Source organism: Perca flavescens, chromosome 22 (assembly GCF_004354835.1).
Source record: "Perca flavescens isolate YP-PL-M2 chromosome 22, PFLA_1.0, whole genome shotgun sequence".
NCBI lineage: Eukaryota > Metazoa > Chordata > Actinopteri > Perciformes > Percidae > Perca > Perca flavescens.
In genome coordinates, this window is record NC_041352.1 from 14,387,151 (window position 1) to 14,410,601 (window position 23,451).

Below are 23,451 nucleotides of genomic sequence, written 5' to 3' on the forward strand. Positions count from 1 at the left end.
AAGAGGAATACCAATGTACGATCACTGATCATGTGACTGGAAAGCCAAACGTGATCCTCGCTGAGTCATCTTACAATTAAATATTTATTCTATTCACTTAATGTTACGGCTGCTTATGAAATTCTGTTCTGATAAAATACCAAATGAGTAAATGTTTAAATTGATTAAAATTCTCCTACTTACTGAACTTTGCATACGGTTTAGTTAGAACATTAGCATACAGGGAAGGGTAGAGAATCATCCAGCAAGGCCACACAGATCATCAGACCGTAAATGCAGGGATGTCTGCCTGTACTGTACACCTACGACTTGGTATTACTGTAATGTGTTCTGCTGTTCAAATGCCTGGGCTACTACTAACACAGACAACCTCAGGTTGACTGTAGCTTTGCTTCAACACATTATCCTGGACAGAACAGAAGCTGTATATTCTCAAAACTCTTATTGCTTTTGTTTCTCAGGAGCAGAAGTCTATAATTGATGTTTGTGAACACATGGTTTGCAAATGCCTTGAATACTTGATATTTGTCATTAAAAAAATGAAACAAATCACCTTGGCTGATTGAATTATTGCTAATTTGTGTGTATAGACAAAATTTACAGCTGAAACATCACAGGGAAGGTTGAAAGAGTTTATTTTCTTAACAGCTTCATGGCTTTTCGAAAGCAGGAGATGTTCTAACACTTGTACACACACACGGTCAAAAAAAGAAAAGGACAGCATCAGGTTTTTGCAGCACCAGTTCCTAACCAGAAGATCCATCTCAGTTGCTCTTAACAGCAGAGATTAACTACAGGCAGAAAGGTTAAACATTGGAATACTTGGCTTTATGCAATGTCTGCAGAGTATTTTACAGAATATACTGTCCTAGATCAAACTAACAGCGGGCTGTCATATAACCAGTTTGACTAAAGTTACATTTGAAATGAATTGGCCATGTGCAACAAGATTGACATTTCCAAAAGAAAGTTACACAATGAACATGTTATAACCCCTGGTGACTGTGTAAGCATTTGCTTGTGATTAGTAAGGATAATTCTACATAAAATAAAATAGTCTGTATAGTGATGAACGTGCAACTAATCAGTGAATAGTAAGTAATGTGGCCGGATTATTCAGATGCTAAACTGTCCCATGATTGTCTAAACTTCCTGATAGTATTATGTCATATTGTGAGGTAGAAACAAATGCTAAAAATAGAAATTTGGCAAATTTAAAAACATTTTAGTTATTTGCGAAACAGATGATTCTGTAACTTTCTCAGAAGTGACAATAATCAGAAATAATCATTTCATAAAATCTAATTTTACAAATGGAAACAAATGTCATATCCATAAACAGGGTCATCTAGTGGAAAAGTTCAAAAGTGCATTTGGGGTCAAATTTAACTATCTATATAGTGAGTGGGCACTGTTCTGGTGAGGCGTCCTTGTCACTGGGCAGGTTTATGATTAATTCATGATTCCTTAAAGACTGGAGCGCACCTAAAGCTGACTAATGCTAACTATTCATTCAGATGTTGAAATGGTTTCACCACACACACTTGTTTTTTCAAAAAAACTTATTAAAAACGTCAATGTGTTATCCATATAGAATTAATCATTTTTAATCCCAACACTTTTAGAGTTTAGCTGCATTAAGGCTTTTTCTTTTCTAAATATGTATTTGAAAAAAAAGTCATAACACTGTCTCCTAATAAATGTAGGCACCTGTAAAAAAATAAACAATAACTTTAATAACCATTGTACAACTGACTGAGGCGGCATCATTCGCCATTGCTCTTGGCAGCTCATCTCCCAATCACTGTGTCTCTGTGTCTCTATGGTGGCCAGCAGCTCATTGGCTGGCTGGCTGGCTGGCTGGCTGGCTGGCTGACTGACTGACTGACTGACTGGCCAGCGCATACTTCTGCCTCAGAGGGTCTGATTGGAGGGTTGAGGCGGAGAGCCGCTGCCCTCGTAGTCCAAGGTGAGGGGCAGCGCTGACTGAGGCAGCACTTTTAGTACCAACCCGACACTCTGTGGGGGGCTAGTCTGTGTGGTGGGGGGGCTTCCGGTGGTGCTGGCCTGCCCCTTGGGCCTCATTGTCTGTGGTGAGAAAGGGAGGAAGCCCTGGGCCTGGAAAATGTCCTCCTCCTCTTCGAGGTCCAGGCCCAGGCTGAGACCCTGAGGGCTTGGTGCCTCTCCGTGGCCCAGGCCAGGCTCCAGCTGGGCCTGCAGGCTGTTGTGAGTACGCAGCAGGTTGTCGTGTCGAGTCTCCAGCTCTGTCAGTCCGTTCCCGCTAAACGTCTCTCCTTCTATCTCCTCCAGCTGCTGGGCCCACATGTCGCTCTGGAAGATAACTCTTCTTGGACCTGATGGTAAAACCGTCACCGGTGTTGCTGACATCACAGACACCCCATGTCTGTTCAGAAGCCTCTCAGGAAGGTCATTGACAACAGATCCCAGTTTCCTTTCCAGTATGGGCCTGGGTGTGGGAGGTGCTGATGGCGTTTTGCTGGGGGCGGGGGTGGTGAGGCGAGCCTCTGCGGCCAGGCCCGGCCAGACGTCGCTGGCTGAGGCCAACTCTTGTCCGCTGCCCTCTTCAAGGCCTCCGCCCCCGGCCCCGGAGCCCAGCTCTGGCAGGGTGGAGTCGTCAAGTGTTCGGTTGAATTTGTCTAAAACGTGTCGCAGTGCAAACATATCTACATCCTTCTGGAAGTTGACCCAGTTGTCTGGGGTGGGGCTGTAGTCAGGCCTACATTCATAAAGGCTTTCGTTTATACTATACAGATCCTCCAGTCCCTGCCAGTTCACCTCCTCGTCTGTCAAGTTGGGTAGCTTAACCCTGTCGTCCGTCCCATATTGGCTGTGTGCTGGCAAACAGAAAGAAACAGAAGACTGTGAGGATCTGGAGTAGAAAAAAGAGGGGGCTCTTTTCAAGTTTACTCAGACACCATGCAGTCATGCCCAGCCTCCGGCTCTCACTAAAGCAGCAAGCCCCATGGGGTGTAATGCCCCAAGCAAGAGAGAGATACACACACACACACACACACACACACACACACACACACACACACACACACACACACACACACACACACACACACACACACACACACACACACACACACACACACACACACACACACACACACACACACACACACACACAAAAGCAGCATTAGATAAACTAGGTAAACACAGTACTCACACTAAGCTCAAGCCATGAGTAGTGCAAACACATGCTGCCTTAGAAATTCACATTAGAAAGACAGACTGAAAAGTAAAGTATTAAATGGTCCATCATAAATGACTAACGCACTGAGCTGCACATAAAAAAAAAATGGAAATTGCACAGTTGATGATAGGCCCGCACTGGGTTGAAATGCAAAGTCAGGCAACCTGGAATAAAATAATTTAACAGCAAAGGAAAGAAAAAGATGATCATCAAAACAAGATGCTTAGGGTGAAAAAATAAGAAAATGAGCTTGCTGCTGAATGGTGTATCCCCAACAAAATAAATAATAAAGGAATGCTGTCAGAAAAAGAGGCAAATAAAAGAAAATTGCAGCAAAAGGCTGAATCTGAGTTGTGCTCAGTTTGATGTCTGTAAGTAAGAACTGAGGAAAAAAAAGCATCAGTGCCACTGTAGGTTGGTTTTCCTTGTGAGATCTGCATTCTTGTAACAAGGCCTACTGCAGCTAAAGAATGGAGTTGGTTTTGACATATGCTCAGGGACTCACAGGAAGGAGAGGGTTGGTCTCCTCTTTGACCATGTTCGACGCTGCTGTTGCCTGGTAACCAGGTGCCAGAAACAGAGGTCAAAAGGGCAGAGGTCAGTGGGAGGACAGTGTCCACTCTACCACTACATGTAGCTAATGGCCATGAGTGAATATGACAGGCATCTGAAGTCATGCTACACTGGAACACTAATGTGATGATGGCCGTTTTTTTGTGGCTGCGGCTGACATGGCATGGAGGGTGATATTAAAAGGAATAGTTCGACATTTTTGGGAAATTAGTTTTCTTTCCGAAAATGAGATGAGAAGATTGATACCACTCTCATATCTGTCCGTTAAGTACGTGTATGAAGCTACAGCCAGGATTAGCATTTAGATTTGAAGCAGAGGGAAACAGCTAGTCAGACTCCCCTGTAAAAACGCAAATTGTAAAGCTTTTGTGCGGCCTGAAAAATCATGGTATTATATGTTAATTAATTAGTGTTCAAGGTTCTAGCTAACCAGCTGTTGACTAAAGCTTCGTATTTTATTTTAGCGTACAGACATGAGAGTGGTACTCATCTTCTGACTCTGTAAGAAAGCTAATAAGCTTAGTGCCCAAAAGGTCTTCCTACCGGTACTCCTTTAAGCTTTCATGTAGAATGTGATGCATTAGGTGGGATGATACAATGTCATGCATTGTCATTCACGTGCACTTGATGCTTGGATGGGTCTGAAGTAGAAGCACACATATTCAGCACCTCACTATGTGACTTCTTCATTTTTATTCAGCCATGCTATGGTAAAAATACCTAAAAAGGATGAATTTTGAGTTTTTAAACATGGGCAACTGCTATAAATGTTGCACTCTCAAGCAAAGCTGTGAAAATATGCAGCAGAGAATATGTTTATATGTTCAAATAGCTGCACATGCCGTGACTCTGCAGGTAAATTGAAGACCGATTGTACAGAGGTGACAACAAATGAAGCTGTATAATGAGGGGGGAAAAAAATCATCTGTTATGATTTGTTAGCGTGTCTCCAGCATGCAGCCACAGATTAAGCACCAGCAACTCCATGGATGGATGGATGTATTAGTGGGAATGAGGCAATTCAGCCCATGCAAGTGTTAAGAAAAAGCCACTGAAGAGAAACAAAAATTGGTGGATACCTGTGTGGCTCATAGCTTCCTCCATCTTTACCTCCTGATCGGAAAAATAAAAGCAATCGATTGTTAATGCTTTGATCCAGGGAGATACAGGGGGGGGGGGGGGGGGGGGGGGGGGGGATAGATCATTCACACTGAAGATTTCTTCATGCACAGCTGCTACTCCCTATGGAGAAATGCAATTATTGGATGATCAGAATGAGGAAGGGAGGAATGAGAAGAAAAGATTTTGATTTGAATGGAGTAAAAACAGGGTGGAAAAGTTTGAAAGCTCATACGACTGGGCTGGATTGAGATCTTAGGATTGATCAGAACTGAGTGTTTTGTGAGGTGTAGAGTTCAACGGGGTTTCCCCTTCAAAGCAAACACACACAAGGTTATCCAGTCAGGTGTTCACCATTGTTAAGACACACTCCGCAAATAGATGCAAGTATCGGCTAGATCCATTTCACCAGATAGTTACATTTTAATAATGTATTCCTCCAACACAAACATCACTTGATGTAACCACAACAGCAATTTCATTTGTTCAGGGAGCTGGCATCAAACCTGAGCAACGGCAGCCAGTACAAGTAAGAGATTCTAGGCTGCTATGTGACATGTGTTGGCATGGTTTTGACAAGTCTGCCATGCCAGCACTGAAACACAATCAGTTTTCTCAGAGCAGCTTGGCTGCTCCAGTGCTCCACTCTCCAGCTGGTAATTACAGACATTAAGTTTTTATCCTCAGGTCATAAACAACGCAGCCAGTTCACGCCACACACGAACGCTACAGCTTGACGTTACAGGCTTCGGTCATGATGGCATTGCTTATTAACCACCTCCGTCGCTGGGATGTCTGCTCAGTAAGGATGCTTGGACCATGAGGTGGTAGTAAAAAATATATTGTGGCTGATTATGGCAGTGATGCATGACGTGCCCAAATAGAATGACAGCCTCAACTGCCGTGATGAAAGCATCCTCCAAATAATATCTCTAGCACTCAGTGAGTCACAACGGGGATGATGGCCAGGACATTCAACTGTGACATGGCCTTATTTGTATTAAAAATAAAATAATAATTTAAAAACTAAAACTCACACAGAAAATATTTTTAGTGAAAAGGTCCTGGGCTGAGAAAGAGAGGTCTGGGTGCGTGTACATGTGTGTCATTGTGAAGAAAACATTTAACAAACATCAACTAAGTACACGCAATTAAGACTCAGTGACAATTCCTTGACCTCCACCTGAAAATGTCAGCATACGTCACTGAGTGGATCATCCACATGCAGCATGCAGATATGTGCAAACACACAAACACACACACACACCACTGAGACGGAAACAGATTCGAAACACAGCAGAAAACTAGACTGAAACATCCCTATTCCCATACAGAATACTCATATTCCTATTACAGTATTAAGTGTTCATTTAACTAATTCAAATTGAATCATCTGTTTAACACGTTAACTGGTCCAACTCTCAACTCTCATTCTCATTCTTATGTGTGTCAAATCTGTTTCAGTCATTGTGGGCATAACAACTACCACTAAGCCCAGTGTAACAGTCCATACGTCCAACCGTTTTAGGTCAGGTAGGTGGGGAACAATAAACAGGCTGAAGGTGAGCATTTTTACCTGTGTCCAAGCCTTTTGGGCGAGGGTTACACTGCTTGTAACCTTGACAACTCCTCATCTCCATTAGCTGGGCATGGAGGGAGTTCAGTACATCCCGATCCACTGTATACACCGTGTTGGTCAGCTGCAAAAGCAGAACAAACAGAAATTTAACAATCATAAAAAACATTTGTTTTAGTGTCATAATGTTTATCAGTCTCCAAGAAATTTGCATGTTGCTATTCCCACATAGTTGCATGTTGCTATTCCCACATAGTTAAAAATAAAATCTTGTGACGAATGACTAGTTTTAAAATGCAGGGACCAATGAAAAGGCTTGGAGAGAGAGAGAGAGAGAGAGAGAGAGAGAGAGAGAGAGAGAGAGAGAGAGAGCACAGACACAGGAGGAGCACAGCTGTATGACTGTTGACAGATGTTCACCCACCTGGTAGGGGTCACTGTTGAGGTCAAAGTACTCCAGGAAGCCGGTGAAGAACTCGCAGAACAGCGTGTTGTGGGTCTCGTTGATGGTTCTCAGGCACCAGTAGGTGTTGTTGTTGGAGCTGGTGCATGCGCAGAATCCACCCACTAAACAGTAATCGAGATTCATTGTAAATGTAGTCAATTCCACTGTAACTACTAACAAATATCTTTCTAATTTGGCCAGGATAGCTCAGTCGGTAGAGCAGGGGCAAACATACAGAGGTTCATGCCTCGACGCAGAAGGTCCAGGGTTCGAGTCCGACCTGGGACAATTTCCTGCATGTCTTCCCCCTTTCACTGCTTTCCTATCTTTAAAAAGGCGGAAATGCCCCCCCCCCCAAAAAAAGACCGCATTGGAGCCACGTAATGGTAATCACATTGTTGTAACACTGACTCAACCCCATCCAACTACCATTATTCCTAACAATGTGTTTAAAGTCGTTTTTCTTGATTAAACAAGGGCTCAAGAGCATAGGTATCGTCCAAAAATGTTCAATACCGATACCGTGAATTCGATACAAGTCCCTGAACAATATTTTTTCGCTACCCATTTTATAAATCCATTTTAACAAAAATAAATTACATTACACATTTCAAATTTTTTTTTTTCAGCTCCTTTACACCTGTATGACGCACACTGTAGTAAAACCTCTCAAAACACAACACACACGTAAGCCCCGTCTCTGTGCGCAATGTAACGTTGTTCTTATGACGTGTAACATTAGACCGCCAATCACAAGCATTATTAGATCTTGGTCATGCCGCATGCCCATTGGCTCCCTGACACTGATGAGATTTACTCCGTAGGGATTCAAATTTGGTAATGAATGATAAGGCATTTTTCTGCTATGGAGGCAATTTGGTTGGTGCCTTAAAGTATTGAAGTTCGGTACCCAGCCCTACTAAGGAGCTTCCTGTATTAAACTGTATTGCATTGTGAGGAGCCTGAAGTCAATATACATACATGTCCAGAAGGGAGCAGTCTGCCAGTGCTCATTGTTATGTGTGAAGCAAGTGAGGCCGGGCAGGCTGCAGTCGTCTCCCTTCCTTTGTCTCTTCTTCTCCTTTTTTTCCTTCTTCCTTCTGCGGATCTCGTTGTACAACTGGGCATTGCCGTCAATTTCCTGCGCTGACTCCCTGTGGGTAGAAACGTGAGAGAATTACCAAACAGTGTTGATGCAAAGATGACATCAGCCCCTACCCTCTCTAATGCCAGTAACCACAGTGGTGGAGGATCTGAAGGGGACTTCCAGAACACATCGCCGATGCCAGGATATGACAGTCTGTTTACTTTCATGTTTAAGCTCTTACTAAGTCCAATTTTCTCTGGGATGACATTCTAGCCACTGTCCCCTCTTCCTCCGAGCCTGAACGCAGAACAGGCAGTGCAAAAAAACAGCTGCTTTGTATTAGCATTGTGTGTTTCCAATGTTTCCCGGTGCAAGTTGATCACTGTGTTTGAGGGATTGACTGATTTCCCCTCTGTTGAGTCAATCTATCTTTCCATGCGACTCAATCACTTCCAGACACACACATGAAATAGATTGCTGGGCATGCATCTGCTTTGTCATTTAATCTCCATTGAAGAACCAAACACTTTTTTAGACAAACATCAATACATCACAGTACACTTCCAAAACACACACATGCTGGGCTGGTCATCCAGGATCTACTAAGTCAGCTTTATGTTGAAACCTGACATGCAGTGACAATGCAGATATTCAGCTACAATGTACTGTGAAACAGCATCATATACAAAATCATGATCAGTTGCAAGGCATGGTTAGTACTAATTACAAAGCAGAGGGGTGACACTAAATGGGGCAAACTCATAATTAACGGGGAAGAGAAACTCACTTAAACGGATGGAGTTGATCATTCCTGCTCTTCACTCTCTGTGCCTTGTTTCTGTCTCCTGTACTAAAATAGCTGGTTTTATAAACAGAGAAAGAGACTAAGGACCAGGCAGAAAACTTTTTTTAAGGTGTGGACTTCAACAGGGTTATGCATCAGGCCTAAAACAAGTGATAGATAACTTGCAATTTGTGTGGAACATAAAATAAGTGAGAAATACATTTGAGGTGAAATTTAAATGACCTACCTCTTCTTTCCACAGTCGCACTCGTCTGGTCGTGTCCTCTTCAGGTGGCCTCTTACTTCCCGGAGGTTTTTGATTTTGTCTTGAAGCGCTTCTATCTGGAATTAAATATATAACAAATACTATCAATTATCTTTTGTCCATTAAATTCTCGGACAAAATGAGTAAACTGGAGAAGGTATGTGTTTGTGTGCCAGGCTTCGTACACTCACCTCCTGGTCCACATAGCTCTTATGGTCTTTCCAAGCTCTGGAGGACTGGTAGATTTCTCTTTCACAATGGACACTGTCATTCATCAAGATATAACACCTGAAACAGATGCAGAAAAACCTGTCATCCACTGCTCTTTTGACAGACCTAAAGTATATATCATATGAAGTCATTGCTGAGATACTTGAGGGAGGCTGCCTTCTTACTTATGGGTAACTTTCACAGAGTTCGGGTACCCCACAGCATTGGTATCATCCGCCAGCATTTCTTCTGAACCGTCATCTGAACCCAAATGAAACTCTGGGTCCTCTGGGGTGTAGTGGCGCTTTGAGATGACACGGCGGCGGACAGCTGACTGATCATCTGCTTGAAGGTCAATGTCATATATCTGACCTTCAAACTCCACAGACAGAGACCTGGCCGGCCGGGTGTGGACAAAACGTGGCCGAAAACCTATCAAATAAAATTAAAAACTTGAGTCAAGCAATGCTTTGATGCTCCCATTTGATTACTTTAGTATACTTGAATGTTTTTCAATGTTCACACTTAAGTTGCACATTTTCTAAGCAACACTAGAGGGCATCAAACTATTCAAAACCACAATCCCAACAGGGCACACACGAGGCAGCATCCCAGAGAACAAATTGCAGGACTTGTTGCAGGATGTTTGCTTTTTCGTGCATGTGTCTCCCTTAGACCATAAATAATCAGTTACAGGAAGTCAAGGCTTAAGCTTTCGCAGACTTCCTTTCCTCCAAATGGTATTGAGAGACAGCAAAACAATGTTACATGTTAAGAAAAAGCTGGTTCATGTATACTCACGCTGTCCTGATGAGCCAGATGACTGTCTGTGGGAACGGCGGTCCATTCTGGAGGGTCTGAGGAGAGTGTCCCCACAGTCGCAGCCCCTCTCTCTGTTGTCGTTACTGCTGCTGGGCCTCAGGCTGCGGGCCCTCTTCCTGGAGCCTTCTTTCGAACCACCTTTGCATTTCTGTATCCTCCACTTCCCTGTGATCTCCTCCACACAATGCCATTTCTGTCCACAGCAGAAATAAACAAGGAGAAGCAATATTCCCTCATGAATTCTTTCAAGTTTTCTCTCCGCTAACTTTATTTCTATGTGTAGATTTCAAATTATCAAGTGTTCTTGATCTGTATGCCTTTTGGAAATTTTCACTTTACTTTTACAATGTGTGGATTTTCTGGCATAGCTTATAATAGGAGCTAGAGATGTTAACAATATGAAAACCTTAATCTCAGACAAAAGCCTCCGTTTTGATTTTAGAAACTCTTTGAGAAACATGCTTTTAACACACACATATCGGGCAAATCTCAGCCTGTGGGAAAGAATGGCATCCAAAAGCAGCAGGAAAGATAAACCAAAACGACCACATGAGATGAATTGGGCCTGTCTGGTGTCTAGAAAATAAAGAGGAAACCCCTACCACTCTCACACTGGGTATGTCTGTGCCAAGTGCGTCACCGGCGTAATTGTGTAAATACATATCCACGCACTTGCTTACATCTGCTGTGTCTTTCTCAACATTTATTCCCACTTGGAAAAGAAAGCTGAGGCTAATTGCTGTGAGTAGTGCCGCTGGATAGGTCTTGTATAAATGGAAGAGACACATCTGCAGCGCGGAGTGCCGATGATCAGTGGTGAGTGTGGGAACGAGGGTCCAAACAAAGGGCCATAAAGCAGCTCAGGTTTCTTCTGGAAGGTCATATAGTGACGAAGAGCTTACAGGCCAAACAAAGCCGTTATATCAGCATTAGACAAGATGTGGGGGTGTATTGTCACTCAGGAACCTCTGTCTTCTCTCTCACCCTCCCTCCTGTGAGTGCTTTTCAGGCACAAGCAGGACAGCAGAGATGGATGAGAAACTGAGGAGGAGGATCGGGAGCGGTTAGTTAGGAGCAGACATGGATGACCATGCAAGCTGAAACATAAGCATTAAGGGGAAGACCCAAAGTACCGCAAGCCACTCACACTGTTATGTACCCCCAAAAACATACAGTAACAGAGATTTCTCAATGTCCCTGGTGAGTAAATCCGGTGTACCCACAACAAACCCATATAGTTATCAAATGATCGATTCCAAAGGACCGCAACAGCTCTGCGACAAAAACACAACAGAGGCTTTGCTCTTAGAAATATCTGGTCTGTCTGAACCAAGACCATGTGGTCATATTCAATCAGGCAGTAACATTTAAGACTTTTCAAAAACAAAACTTCTCTAATTCCAACATAAATCAGGTTCAACAGTGAGGTTTAATGTCCTTGTTGAACTCCTAACTATTTCAGTACAATGCTTCAGTTTGAGCCAAGGTTTTGTTTCTGTGACATGGAGGTGAGTTGGCATTTAAAGGCATAAAATAAACTGTAAAATACATACAAAGAGGAGCTGGAAAAAGATTTGATAAAAATGAAGAGGAGCGATAAAGCACTTGCCTTGTCTGTGAGTACTGTTTCCCTTTCAGGCTGCTCACTGGGAGGTCATACTAAATCATGCCAGACGGGCCACTTAATGACCAAACTTTATCCTTCATGCTTTACAGCCACATATTATGATGTACACTGTAAATGATTGCAGCTATAAGAAGACCCGTCTACACATTTTTTTGTGCACATTACAGGTGCACACACATACTGTACCCACAATCTCACATGCATTTGCACAACACACTCTGTTGAGCTTACTTAGAATAGCTCCATTGCTGTTTTTAATAACTGATTGTTACATACACACATTTATGTGACCATAAACTGGATCTGGATTGCATTAGTCAGCCCCTCAGAAGCGCTGCCTGTCATTTAACGCTACCTGAAACTTGTAACAATTTGTATAGTTCTGGTCTGTGTGCTCCAAGGCCACATAGTGTACAACTTGGCTGTTGGTCTGCCAAAACGTTATTGGGCACAGATGAAAGGGAAGTACCAACAAATTAATGTACCACAAAACAGTGCAAAAGGGTCCAATTATGAACAAACTGATGCACTGTAAATGGCTATTTCACTTATGGCTCTGAGGAACATAGAGGTCACTTTAAGAGTGGTACTCATTACTGTTAGAAAAGAAATGCAGAAACATTCCATAGTGGATATCAGGGGAACTTGTTTCTGTTCACAAAAGGTTTGCAGAAATAAGTTGTTCACTTGTGTGCACATGGGTGTGTTTGTTTTACCTGTCCAGGCTGCTCGCAGGGCGTCTGGAATTCGGCCTGCTGGCACGTCTCTTTGACCTTCTTGTACTTGGGAAGGCTGTTGGTGTGCTGAGTGTTCACTGAGTCTTCCTTCTTCCTCAGGATTTTTCTACACAACACAACAAGTGAATAGAATTAAGGGGAAATCATCATTAACTAACAGACTTATTCAGGCACTCAATGTACTATTAAATTATCTTATTACTGGATTTCAGTGGGACGAAAGGTTTATTCACGGTTTCCTGTTTTTGTACTTTCTGTCACGGTCAGTCGTGTGTGCTTCTAATAGTCATGGCCAGTAAATGGATAAGTTATGTAGCATTTGTGTGTGCCAGAGGGTCTGGGCATGGAGCTCGGCTCAGCCTCACACCAGTGCTCAGCTCCAGGCCAAGCTGTTTGACCATGGCATCACATTCAACTGCCCTGCCCCTTTCTCCTCTGCCACTACCACAAGACCTGGCTGAGTCTGCTAAGGCCATGCCAACCCCCCTATCCCCTGCTCTATTCCCAACTCTCTGCCAACATGGGATGGCATGGCTGCCTGCGGCCCACAGACAGAATGACGGCGACAATGAAGCACAGAACAACCGGTGCCATGCAAGACTATGGCCATTGTTTTGCCGATCCTGCCTCACGCTCTGTTCCACAGGAAAACAGCCAATGTTCACACACAGGCTTGGCTAGTGTCTAGCCTTTAGCCAAGGGTGATTAAAGAGCTAACAGTTGTTGTCGATGTCACTCCCTGATGGCTGCATTACGTAGATTATTAGATTCTCAAACAATGTAGTCAGCCCCAGCTGTCAGTCAGCATTTCACAAGCTCAGAGGAACAGTAATATAATGTCATGTGAGGATATTAGATCATAAAGCATTTCACATGAGCAGTGAGAGAACTGTACAAAAAAACATTAGCTACTGTGTGTGTGTTGCTACCACATCTGTGCCTGAGTAACAGAGTGGAAGGTCTTTGGAGGCTAATCTCAGCATTTAGAGACAGACACACATGCCGACAGCCTTTATAAACAGCGTGGATTAATGGAGGAATGGATTAAAAGAGCTAAAGCCCCTACATGTCAAAGGTTACACTCTTTTCATTTCATACACAGCAGCCCATAGGCCAGCTATTTCTTCTGTCACACAAACCTACGCCAGCGGGAGACTGATCTATATGCACGGCAGCAGAGCTAACGAGTGCTTCTTTTGTACTCTTGGATGCGTTGCTGCAGATGTTGGCAAATGAGCAAATTAGTGGATGGGAGGGCCAAGCCAGTGATTTGGAAAAAAAAGATAGGGATTGTGAGGAAATGATTGTGGGGAAAAACAGCAGCTGTATGAGAGAACGTGACATACTGTAATATACAGTATCATTACACATGCTGCCAGCACAATCTGGTCACAACCAGTGTTACTGTTCTCTCCCCCATTGTTTTCCTACCAATGTCTTTCCTTTCTTATTTATTTAATTTTAACCTTTTTTTTTCATTGGGTACCTGTATCATGTGACAAGCTTGATGGGATTATTCCTTTCCAAGTTGTCAGGTTTCTGTCAGTGTACCCCCGGCATTACCACAGCTTAACATGTTAAGTGAACAAAAGCGGGCTGTCAGAGTGGAGGTATTGTTTTCTGCAACATATACTGTATCTGGCAGCAGAGGTGAGGTTAAATAAAGGACTGACAGGGTTTCTGAGAGAGCATGTGCTGTATGCAATCGCATGCACTACAAAGAAAACAGTCTTGGGGAAACAGTGGAGTGTTGGCTGTAGCGTGGCTGCTGCATTCCACACTGGGGGAGCTGGTGACATGTCCTGTGAGTGGATTGAGTGAGAGCCATCCAGCCATTCCTCAGGTAACATCAGCCTGAGACTGGCTAGCCTTTGTTTATTTTGCGTGTGTCTAGCTATCTTCCTTCTGTCTACGCCAGTGCACGAACATCAGGCTAAGTCAGGTTTAGGGCCCAGATCCTGTGCTCGATATATGCAAGGCCCCTTCAGAAGACAAAGACTCTGCTTGTTTTTCTTGTAAATGATCAGATGACCTGGTTACACATGCCTCAGCGCCTCTTGCGTGAACTGTCATAATTTGCCATCCGCTTATAGCTTTACCAAACTTTGAATATTTCAACCTCTTCCACCGACATTGCCTTCCAAGCCGACTGTGGTCAGGAAATGCCTGTCAGATAACAAATAACTGGAAAAGTGGCTGTGTTCCTGAGTAGGGAACTCCGTTGAGCCTTGTACATTTTGGGTTCATTGAAATGTTTTGTCAGGTTTGTGTGACACACAATGACATGGATGTGCCTGTGGTGCGGAAAAGGGAATAAAGAACCCCAGTTTACCCTCGCTCCACCAGGAATGTGTCCCTCCAGACTTTGGGTTTCCGGTTGGGTTTGAATCTGGGAAAACAAAACGCACAAAGTTTATAGAATTCATATGGCCTATGCACTCACCATCAGCTAGAGTATGTCAGGCATGCAGCTAGCCAACATTATGGGAGTCAATCATAGCAAGCTCAAGACCTTGTGGGTTCAAGGGAATAGTGTAAATGTTCTTCAAGCATTAAATTGATTATCTCAGTTCTATCTGTTGCCCTGGGAATGTTTTTGACTTTGTCTTTAATAGTGCAGATATATTAACAATAGCAGTTTTCAATGCGTGGTAAATGACAATGATTTTTTATTCATATTGGATAGTTGTGGGTTTGCTGGGGAAACAAATGATTCAACTTGCAAACAAATGCAACTTCATAAGAATAAATCTCAGCCAAAGTCCTGCAGCCAAGGAAAATCCACCAAATTGCCCCGGACCCACTTTGTGCTCAGCTGGAGCAAAAGCAATTATTTTGGCTATGGAAATTTGCATTTGCTCAATAATGGCAAACTAATAAGACGTTTGCACAATTCACACACACTCTGCAATTACTGTGCCTAATATCTATTACAGCATGGCATGATGGATCCATACCAACCTATTGCCAGTCCGTTCCTGTTCCAGCAGCTTAAGGATGGACTTTCCATCCATGTCTGGAGGGGTATCCAGCCCCGCAATGTGGAGAATGGTGGGAGCTAGGTCAATGTTCAACACCAGATGAGGGTTTCTAAACAAGGACATACACATAAAGTTTACTTAATTTCTAAAATACATACAGTGATATTAAATAACAAAATCAAGGAACCTGAACAAACAAATACAAAACTTCACACACAGAGAAAGATACATCAAGATACACACAGTACAGTTAATTTACAATGTAGCGACAATGTCATTTGTAAGCTAGGAAACTCTGATAATAGTTTTTGTTGTTGCTTGGACTTACACTGCCCCTGGCTCTATGTTGGGTCCTCTCAGGAAGAATGGCACACGGATGTCAAAGTCATAAGGCATGGACTTGCCCTTTACTAATCCAAACTGACCAATATGGTAGCCATGGTCTGCTGTATAGATGACGTACGTGTTGTCCAGCTCCCCAGTTTCTTCGAGCATTTCAAACACCTAAGAAGTAAAATGAGTGATGATAAGAAGATAGAAACTACAGAGGAACAGATACCAAAATCCTTAAAAAGTCCATTAATAATTACACTTACCTTCTGGACTGAGTCATCCACAGACATGAGCGTCTGCAGTCTCTTCCGATGGAGGAAGTTGGTGAACTCCATGTGGATGGGTCTCATGGGGCCTGTGTACTGCATGATCCAGTGTTTGTCCATATTTGGGGCATAGTTGTAGCTGGGGGTGCTAGTAGGAGGGCACAAAAGAGGGAGAGAGAGGCATGTGAAAAAAACTGCCTTTATTTAGGATCGATAGGAGATAGATGTATACTGTGTGCCTGATAAAGTTGCATAAAAGTAAGAACATCTTTTGGTGAGTTGAGAGTTATCAGAGCACGTAACAGCTATGAAGACCCCATTTAAGATGCCAAAAAACACCTGTCTGCTACTTTTCACAAACCACTGCTCAGTAACAGCTGCTGCAGTTGCCCAGTCCATTTGACACGCATCAATTGTGGCTCTGTTTGTTGAAGGAAATGTCTTAATACTATGCAGCCAGCACCTTAGCTGTTTTTCCACACCTCTCTCCGAATCATCTCTCCCCTCACACAGAAACGAGAGTCTCCCAGCTCCACTGCACTCTTGGCACAGACAAGTCATTTGAGGGTTGGCACATGCTTAAGAAAATAATAGGCCCCAAAGTCAAGTTTGCAACAACTTCTGGACCAAAAACTCAATAAGTCATGGTCATTTAAAGTAGAGAATAACACAAGTGGATGAAGAGCAAGAGGGAGGGAGAAGAAGTCTTGTTTGTGGAGTTATAGCTGAGAGAAGCTGTTCACCTGTCCGCGGTATTAGCTTTACAGCTAATTAAGAAGGGAGATAAACAGTAGACTAAGAAGTTGACTTTGTGTGCAAATTCTCTGCATGATATAAATAATATACTGAAAGCATATGTAGTTAGTACCAGATTTTATAGTCATATTTGTATGTCTGTAGTGTTGGCATATAATGGTGACAATAACAAATAATTTCCCTTCTACTTTAAGCAATTAACTCCTAAAGCATACTATAAACGAACAGGTTCCACCCCTGAATAAGCAGCCGCTGGACAAAGTATCAAGACTTAGATACTTAATGAAGACCTGCTGGGAGCTGCTTTGCTCTGATTGAGTGAGCTGCCTTCTGCCCTCGTCTCCTCAGGCTTGCTTTGTGAGGAGGGTGAACTCTTCACCCACCTAGCCAGGCGGTCTAATAAGCCCCACAAAAGGGACCTGTCTCTGGGCAATGGGCCACCAAGGTATGGGGCCCTGGGCACAAGGGAACCTGGAATGCAGAGGTCAGTGAAACGAAGCCAGTCCATAGGAGAGGTCACACCTGCCACCTGTCACATATAGGTTGGTGTTTTGTGGTATTAGCCCTGGATTACAGCAACCCAGGGCCTGCTGCTGTTCACCTCAGAATGCCTCCTGACCTTACAAAACTTAACATAGACACATCCCGCATGAGGATTAGTGACATTCCCTAAAACAACTTGTTGAGCTACGATCAGAATAACTTCCATTCACTCCCTGCTACAAAGAGACGTGCCAATGAGTAACTGCACCATATCTATACTGTTTAAAATAAGTCAAGAGCTTGGCTTACATCTAAGAGACAGGGTAAAAACACCTTCAGTGAGGAATGTTAATGACATTAACATCAAACCCTCCCCTGCTATTGTTGCTGTCAAAAGTACATGCACACTCCTTTGATTTATGAGGCGGCTCCTCCTTTACTGCCACGCAGTCTCTTCCCAACTCTATGTATTACGGATTAGAGGTACACGGCATCTGCTGCAAAGATAGAAAGTGGCAGACCAGACAAGTTTCATGTCATATCTTTCCATTAGTGGATGACCTTACCAGGGACTTACTGGCTCTTGTAGAGAATTACCAAAGCTCATTGAACCGATTCAAACTCAAACTAGAACAGTGTCAAAACAAAATCATATATATATATAAAGGAATTTGCTCCACATCATCTGCCAGTGGAAAAAAAGGGGTTTTTCCATATCTGTTATGGAAGTGTGTAGTCAACAAACATCAAAACAAACACCTACCCATACCAACCACCTGTGCTGCTGCAGTAACCACAACACAAATTCCGCACACACTGCACCTACACACAATCACTGGGGCAACACCTTTAGTCACCCCCAGGCCCCAGTTGGCCCAGAGGCTTGAGCTAAAAATAAATTAATAATGTCACAAAGGGTGTTCCAAAGCACACAATGCATTCCTCCCATCCCAAGAGCTGCAGGGAGAAAATACTGATGGATATGGACAGGATCAGGAAGTCCTTTGCAAATTTCACATGAGGGGAGGCAGGGGTGGCAAGGGATGAGAAAACAAGACAAGACACAGCGGGAGAGATAAATAGAGAGACAGACAGAAACAGAGACATACAGATAAAGCAATAGAGAAGTAGAGCAAACAGACAGAGGGGAATGTTAAGTGGGATAGAAAGTGAGAGGAAGGAAGTGGAAAACACTGAAAGCGCTGGGAAACAAAGAAAAAAAAAGAAATTTGAGCAGAAATGGCAGTCTTGAAACTTACATCTACTTTTCTAAAACACCATCCCTCTCCCCCACCTAGTGTAGTAGTGCATCCTGGGAGCCTGTTGGAGGGCCCACCAAGTGATGGCAGGGCATGTTGCCATGGAAAGACCCCAGAGTATTGCAACGCTGCCTCAACTCAGTAATGAGAGTTGTGGGAGGCCAGTGTGGGCTTGGCATGAGCACTGTGCTCCTTAAAAAAGCCATCCCCGATCTTCTTCATGGTATGTGCCCCAGCTATTCTTGGATGATAAATCATTTTGATTTCACGCTTGCCAAGTCATCAGCCATAGCAGCTTCTAAGCAACCTGTCATCAGTGGGGATTGAGGGGCGTGAGTACTGTAATAATGTTATGTACACCAAATCATAAAAACTCAAATTGGAAGTCAACGAGAAAAAGTCCATAAAGCAGTAGATGAAAGCTGCCAGAATGTCTGTGTATATAATCTGTAAATATGGGCCCTGAACATTAATTTTTCATTATTTCACAGGGTTAAAAGTCCTATGTAGGAACCCTGTATGTGTTTTAGCCTGTGTGGTATTGTGAGTCTGAATGTAACTTACATGTGCTGCGAAGCATTTGGGAAGTGCTCAGCGTACTGTGGAGCTGAGTCTTCTGGGCCATGAGGAGCAGCGTGACTGATGACCATCATCACAGGGCGGTGAGGGTACATGCGCTTGGACATGCGGAAAAAGTTGATGCTGTCGTTGGTGATCAGATCTGTGAAATAATCCTGGAAAAGAGTGAATAAATAGGAATCGTTAGGCACTGCAGGGCTAAAATGCCATCTAAAGAAGGCAAAAAAAAAAGGAAAGGTAGAACTGGGGGAAAAATGCAAAACAACACAAGCTTTGATAAAAATTAATTTGCAGTCCAATCAACATGACATGTTGGTTTCCCCTCATCCACTCATTTTCAAATAAATGAACAGGGGCCAGTGGGAAAATGAACTGGGGCCATTGAGTGCACTACACTACCAATCTGTCGAGTCAACAGCTGGCAGCATGCCTGTGTGTAAATGCGAGTGTGTGCTTGAGTCCATGTGTATGTGTATACAGTATATGGGCTGTTGCCTCATCAGTGAATCTCTGCACTATTGAATGTGACACCACTTGATGGTGAGAGGAGCCTGGCACTCTCAAATGGTATGTTGTTATGACAGCTCCCACCCTCTCCTCCTCTCCAGGCTATCCATTCTCTTTCTCATTTAGCTTCCTCCTCTCCTATTTAGCTTCATTTTATTTTATCCCCTCACTCTTTACATTAGTTTTCTTTTCTCGTCACTGATTCACTCTGTGACATAATGCAACACACAAATCAGACACAATAACCTCAACAGATATAACCCTCAGGCATTACTTGGGAAATGAGCTGGTATGAGTAATGAGTTGTATACAGGAGATAGGAAAGACATGGAGGCCCTAAGACTCCCATTGCTCTGTTTTTCAAATTTTAGTGAAATGGGAGGCCAACTGAATGAATGAAACTGTAACCTACTGTAAAGAGACTCCCACAGTACTGACATTTTATCAAAACCTTTATTCCAGGCATGGTGGAGTTTGTCTGTTTAAATGTACAGTAGGTCACACCCTGAACTAAAATCACAATGGCATTTGCCAAGTTTCCAACAGATTAACCATTCTACCTGCAGTTTTGGCATGCTGCAGTTGTTGTCTGGCATACCACATGCAGAAGGGAGTGCCAGGTTCAGAATGAAAGGGTAAAGGGTGATTTTCCTGAAATGTCAGAAGTGGGTTTGGCTGATTCATCCTGTCTCTATTAATGGGCTTTATAGCTAGGCCAGCTTTAACGGCCTGGCGGCTACACATGCCCATGGAAGCTGGTGATTGTGTGCACATGGCGAGGCATTGCCATACTTGTTTCCTATGTGTTGCCAGCTCTCCAAAACCTGAGCCACTGCTGCTAAGGGCTCCGGCAGGTCGAAAGGAAGCAACAGTGTCATGGTTAATGCTTGGCCAACAGCTCTAAAATGGTAAGGGAGGAGAGAGTATCACTTTCCCCAGAACCGTTTGGAGATGATTTAGTATTACATAAGTGGCAGTCACACACTCATTCACACATGGTGTAATTTCCCTAATAACATTCACCCATTTGAATTATGACATTTCAAGTTTTAGAACAACTTACACAGTTTTACTGTCAATGTAGCAGAATGTTCCTGAAGAATTTGTTCCTGAGGAGTCAGTTAATTATAAGCTGCTGGATCTCTGATCAGAGTTTCTGTTAGAAGTGATGACACCAACATATCACATCTGGCTTGCAACGCAGGCTGCTTTATGCCTTTATGACCATTGTCTTGCGTCATGGAATTTGAGGGAAAAAAAGTGTATGGATCATATTCTCCAACTAAATCTCAAGCAAAGGCCTTAACCTCAATGAACTCATCCTCCTACAGATGGAAAAATAAAATGGGACCTAATTGAATGAAATCACTGGGCAAGGGCCTCATCTAATCACAATGACTTTGTGTGCCAGCTGCACTCTATGAGGAATACCATGACCTTCTCACCCTGTGTGAATCTAAAAAGAGGAGTTGTGGTTGTCCTGGTGGTAGCAGGTTAATGGTTAATGACAGTAAATAGCAAATAGTGTGTCCATTTGGTTTTAAACCACAATCTGCTGACCAAGCACATGTCATGTAAACACCTTGGCCTCAGCTTGTGGGTAACTTTACACCTCAGTCCAAGTTGGCCGAGAAATAGCAATACAAACATTTGTTTGCCCATCTTTTGGGCAGACCATCTTGAAATTTGACTTGTATCCAAACTATAAACCCACCTCGTGGATTCCTCATGTACCCAGGACTACGCTGCCTGGAAAGATATTGGCATGGAGCTGCGAAAACAAACTGACAGCTCTTACAAAAACATTTGGGGAAGATTGATGACCGATGCCATCCAGCGCTACAAAAAGACAGTGTAACCACAGTGTTCATCTCCGGAGTCTGACAGTTTTTTATTGTGGTGTTATAGCAGAAAATCATTCTGCAAAACTTCATTCATAGTGAGACAAAAAGTAGAGAGAATGCAGAGAGAGAGAAAAACAAATGCAGGGTGGTATTTATCACAGGCTTGTTATACGGTTCAGTTTTACAGTGTCTAACTGTTGAGGTAAGGAGAGTCATAATAAAGGGATGCTGCAGAAATGGAGACTCCACCTCAAGTCATTCCCTTTAATTCTCGAATGAGAATTCTTGCCAGCCTAGATCACAACACCGTGATAAGTGAAGTGCTTTGCTGTCTGTTTTTATAAGTGGAGTGGAACCTGCTATTTGTCAGGTGAAGTCTTTATATTAGGTCATAAAGGGAAACCAATGAGTGATTGAGTTCATGGTCCCTTTTAAGAAATGAACGCAACACATACCTTGGCATAATCAGCACCATGTTTCTCCTTGTAACCATTCCGACAGACAGTGTAATTATAGAAGCGGGAATTTTTGATCAATCCAACCCATTCGCGCCACCCAGGCGGGATGTAGCTGCCATTGTACTCATTGAGGTACTTGCCGAAGAAGCCTGCAAAAGAGAAGAAGAGAAAAGGGAAGGTTTCTTTTAATATGGATTGTTAGGCTAGAAATGCATGTTAACTTTGCTTGTCTATGCCTGCAATTCTGCTTTGATTGTTTGACTTTATCTTTGTGTGTGTGTGTGTGTGTGTGTGTGTGTGTGTGTGTGTGTGTGTGTGTGTGTCTCATAACTTTTTGCTTGTCTATTCTTCTCTGGCTTTACTGTACAGCATTCTCGGATAGGCTGGGCAGGGAGCCAGCCTGTCCGAGAGAAGGCTAATTGCAGACTAACGCATCAGCTCTAAAACCGCAGGCCGTGCTACAGCCCACAGGACCCCACTGAGCTGCCCAGTCTAACGCCTGCCCATCACTCACACAGACACTGTCTGATGGGACACGACAGCGACCTGGCACGCTCACCATGTTTGCATTTCTCATAGCAGACAGCCAGGCAGGGCGGTGGAGTCTAGCTTACTGTAAAGATTAGCATTGACTAACATGAATATAGGTCCCAGGAGGACATTTGAGCTGATGATGATTGACAGTGTATTGGCAAAAAGTGAGATGGTACCCAATCAGAACCTAAGAAATGCTACTTCAAACAAACATCACCAGAACTGCATTTACTTCACTTCACATTGTTTTTCTTTCCGCTCATGGAAACAGACAAATTTTATAATCAAATCATAAATTATTTGCTATATCACATTACATATCAATATCGGAATGGAGCTGGATGAAAACAAAAATCTTATTTTACCAGCCCCTTTCTCAAATGATACAACAAACATAAATAGATAGACTGTTGGTCAGTTAACAATTTTTATTAGATTTAGAGGTCTTTGGTGGAGATACAGCAGGCCCTTAATGCTGATTATTGTATATAGATAGGTGACCATATATGTGAATGTCATAGTTAACCAACCTGTCCTGTAGCCAGTGTTGTTGAGGTAGACGGCGAATGAGCGTGGCTCGTGCTGAACTTGCCAGGAAGGAGAGGAGCAGTTCTCATTATTGGTGTAGGTGTTGTGGTTGTGGACGTACTTGCCCGTCAACATGGAGGACCGTGACGGGCAGCACATCGGTGTGGAGACGAAGGCATTGGTGAAAGTTGTGCCTCCATCTTCCATGATCTTACGGGTTTTATTCATTACCTGAAGAGAACCTGGAGGACAAGGTATGGCGGTCAGTGCTGATTGAATGCTATAGCATCACTCAAGTCTTCATTTTCTGACATGCATTGTTAATACTATGACAAAAAACAGATTGTGTCAATACACATGACAAATGTTTTAATTTTTTTTAATTTTTTTATGACAACTACTTTTTTTTTCCAACAAAGAATATAGATAAACACAGTTCAGTCTAATTGAATCACTTT

The 23,451-nt window shown here is 43.1% G+C and overlaps 1 protein-coding gene across 11 annotated transcripts in view; it reads right to left on the reverse strand.

The window, feature by feature from the left end:
- Positions 1 to 618: 618 nt before the first annotated feature.
- sulf1 (sulfatase 1) overlaps positions 619 to 23,451 on the reverse strand; it is a 90,068-nt gene continuing 67,235 nt past the window's right edge. For 9 of the 11 annotated variants that reach the window (XM_028569123.1, XM_028569128.1, XM_028569125.1 and 6 more), the window contains 17 exons: positions 22,996 to 23,235; positions 21,929 to 22,080; positions 19,108 to 19,277; positions 16,043 to 16,193; positions 15,775 to 15,950; positions 15,427 to 15,555; positions 14,798 to 14,854; positions 12,445 to 12,571; positions 10,081 to 10,294; positions 9,465 to 9,711; positions 9,261 to 9,357; positions 9,052 to 9,146; positions 8,808 to 8,879; positions 7,915 to 8,087; positions 6,913 to 7,055; positions 6,489 to 6,612; positions 619 to 2,855 (listed from right to left, as the gene is read on the reverse strand). In XM_028569123.1, the coding sequence (XP_028424924.1) occupies positions 1,915 to 2,855; positions 6,489 to 6,612; positions 6,913 to 7,055; positions 7,915 to 8,087; positions 8,808 to 8,879; positions 9,052 to 9,146; positions 9,261 to 9,357; positions 9,465 to 9,711; positions 10,081 to 10,294; positions 12,445 to 12,571; positions 14,798 to 14,854; positions 15,427 to 15,555; positions 15,775 to 15,950; positions 16,043 to 16,193; positions 19,108 to 19,277; positions 21,929 to 22,080; positions 22,996 to 23,235 (3,308 nt within the window). In that variant the 3' untranslated portion in view covers positions 619 to 1,914. Of the gene's footprint in view, positions 2,856 to 4,872; positions 4,907 to 6,488; positions 6,613 to 6,912; positions 7,056 to 7,914; positions 8,088 to 8,807; positions 8,880 to 9,051; positions 9,147 to 9,260; positions 9,358 to 9,464; positions 9,712 to 10,080; positions 10,295 to 12,444; positions 12,572 to 14,797; positions 14,855 to 15,426; positions 15,556 to 15,774; positions 15,951 to 16,042; positions 16,194 to 19,107; positions 19,278 to 21,928; positions 22,081 to 22,995; positions 23,236 to 23,451 lie in introns of all 11 variants that reach the window. The other 2 variants (XM_028569130.1, XM_028569129.1) reach the window with 2 other exon arrangements.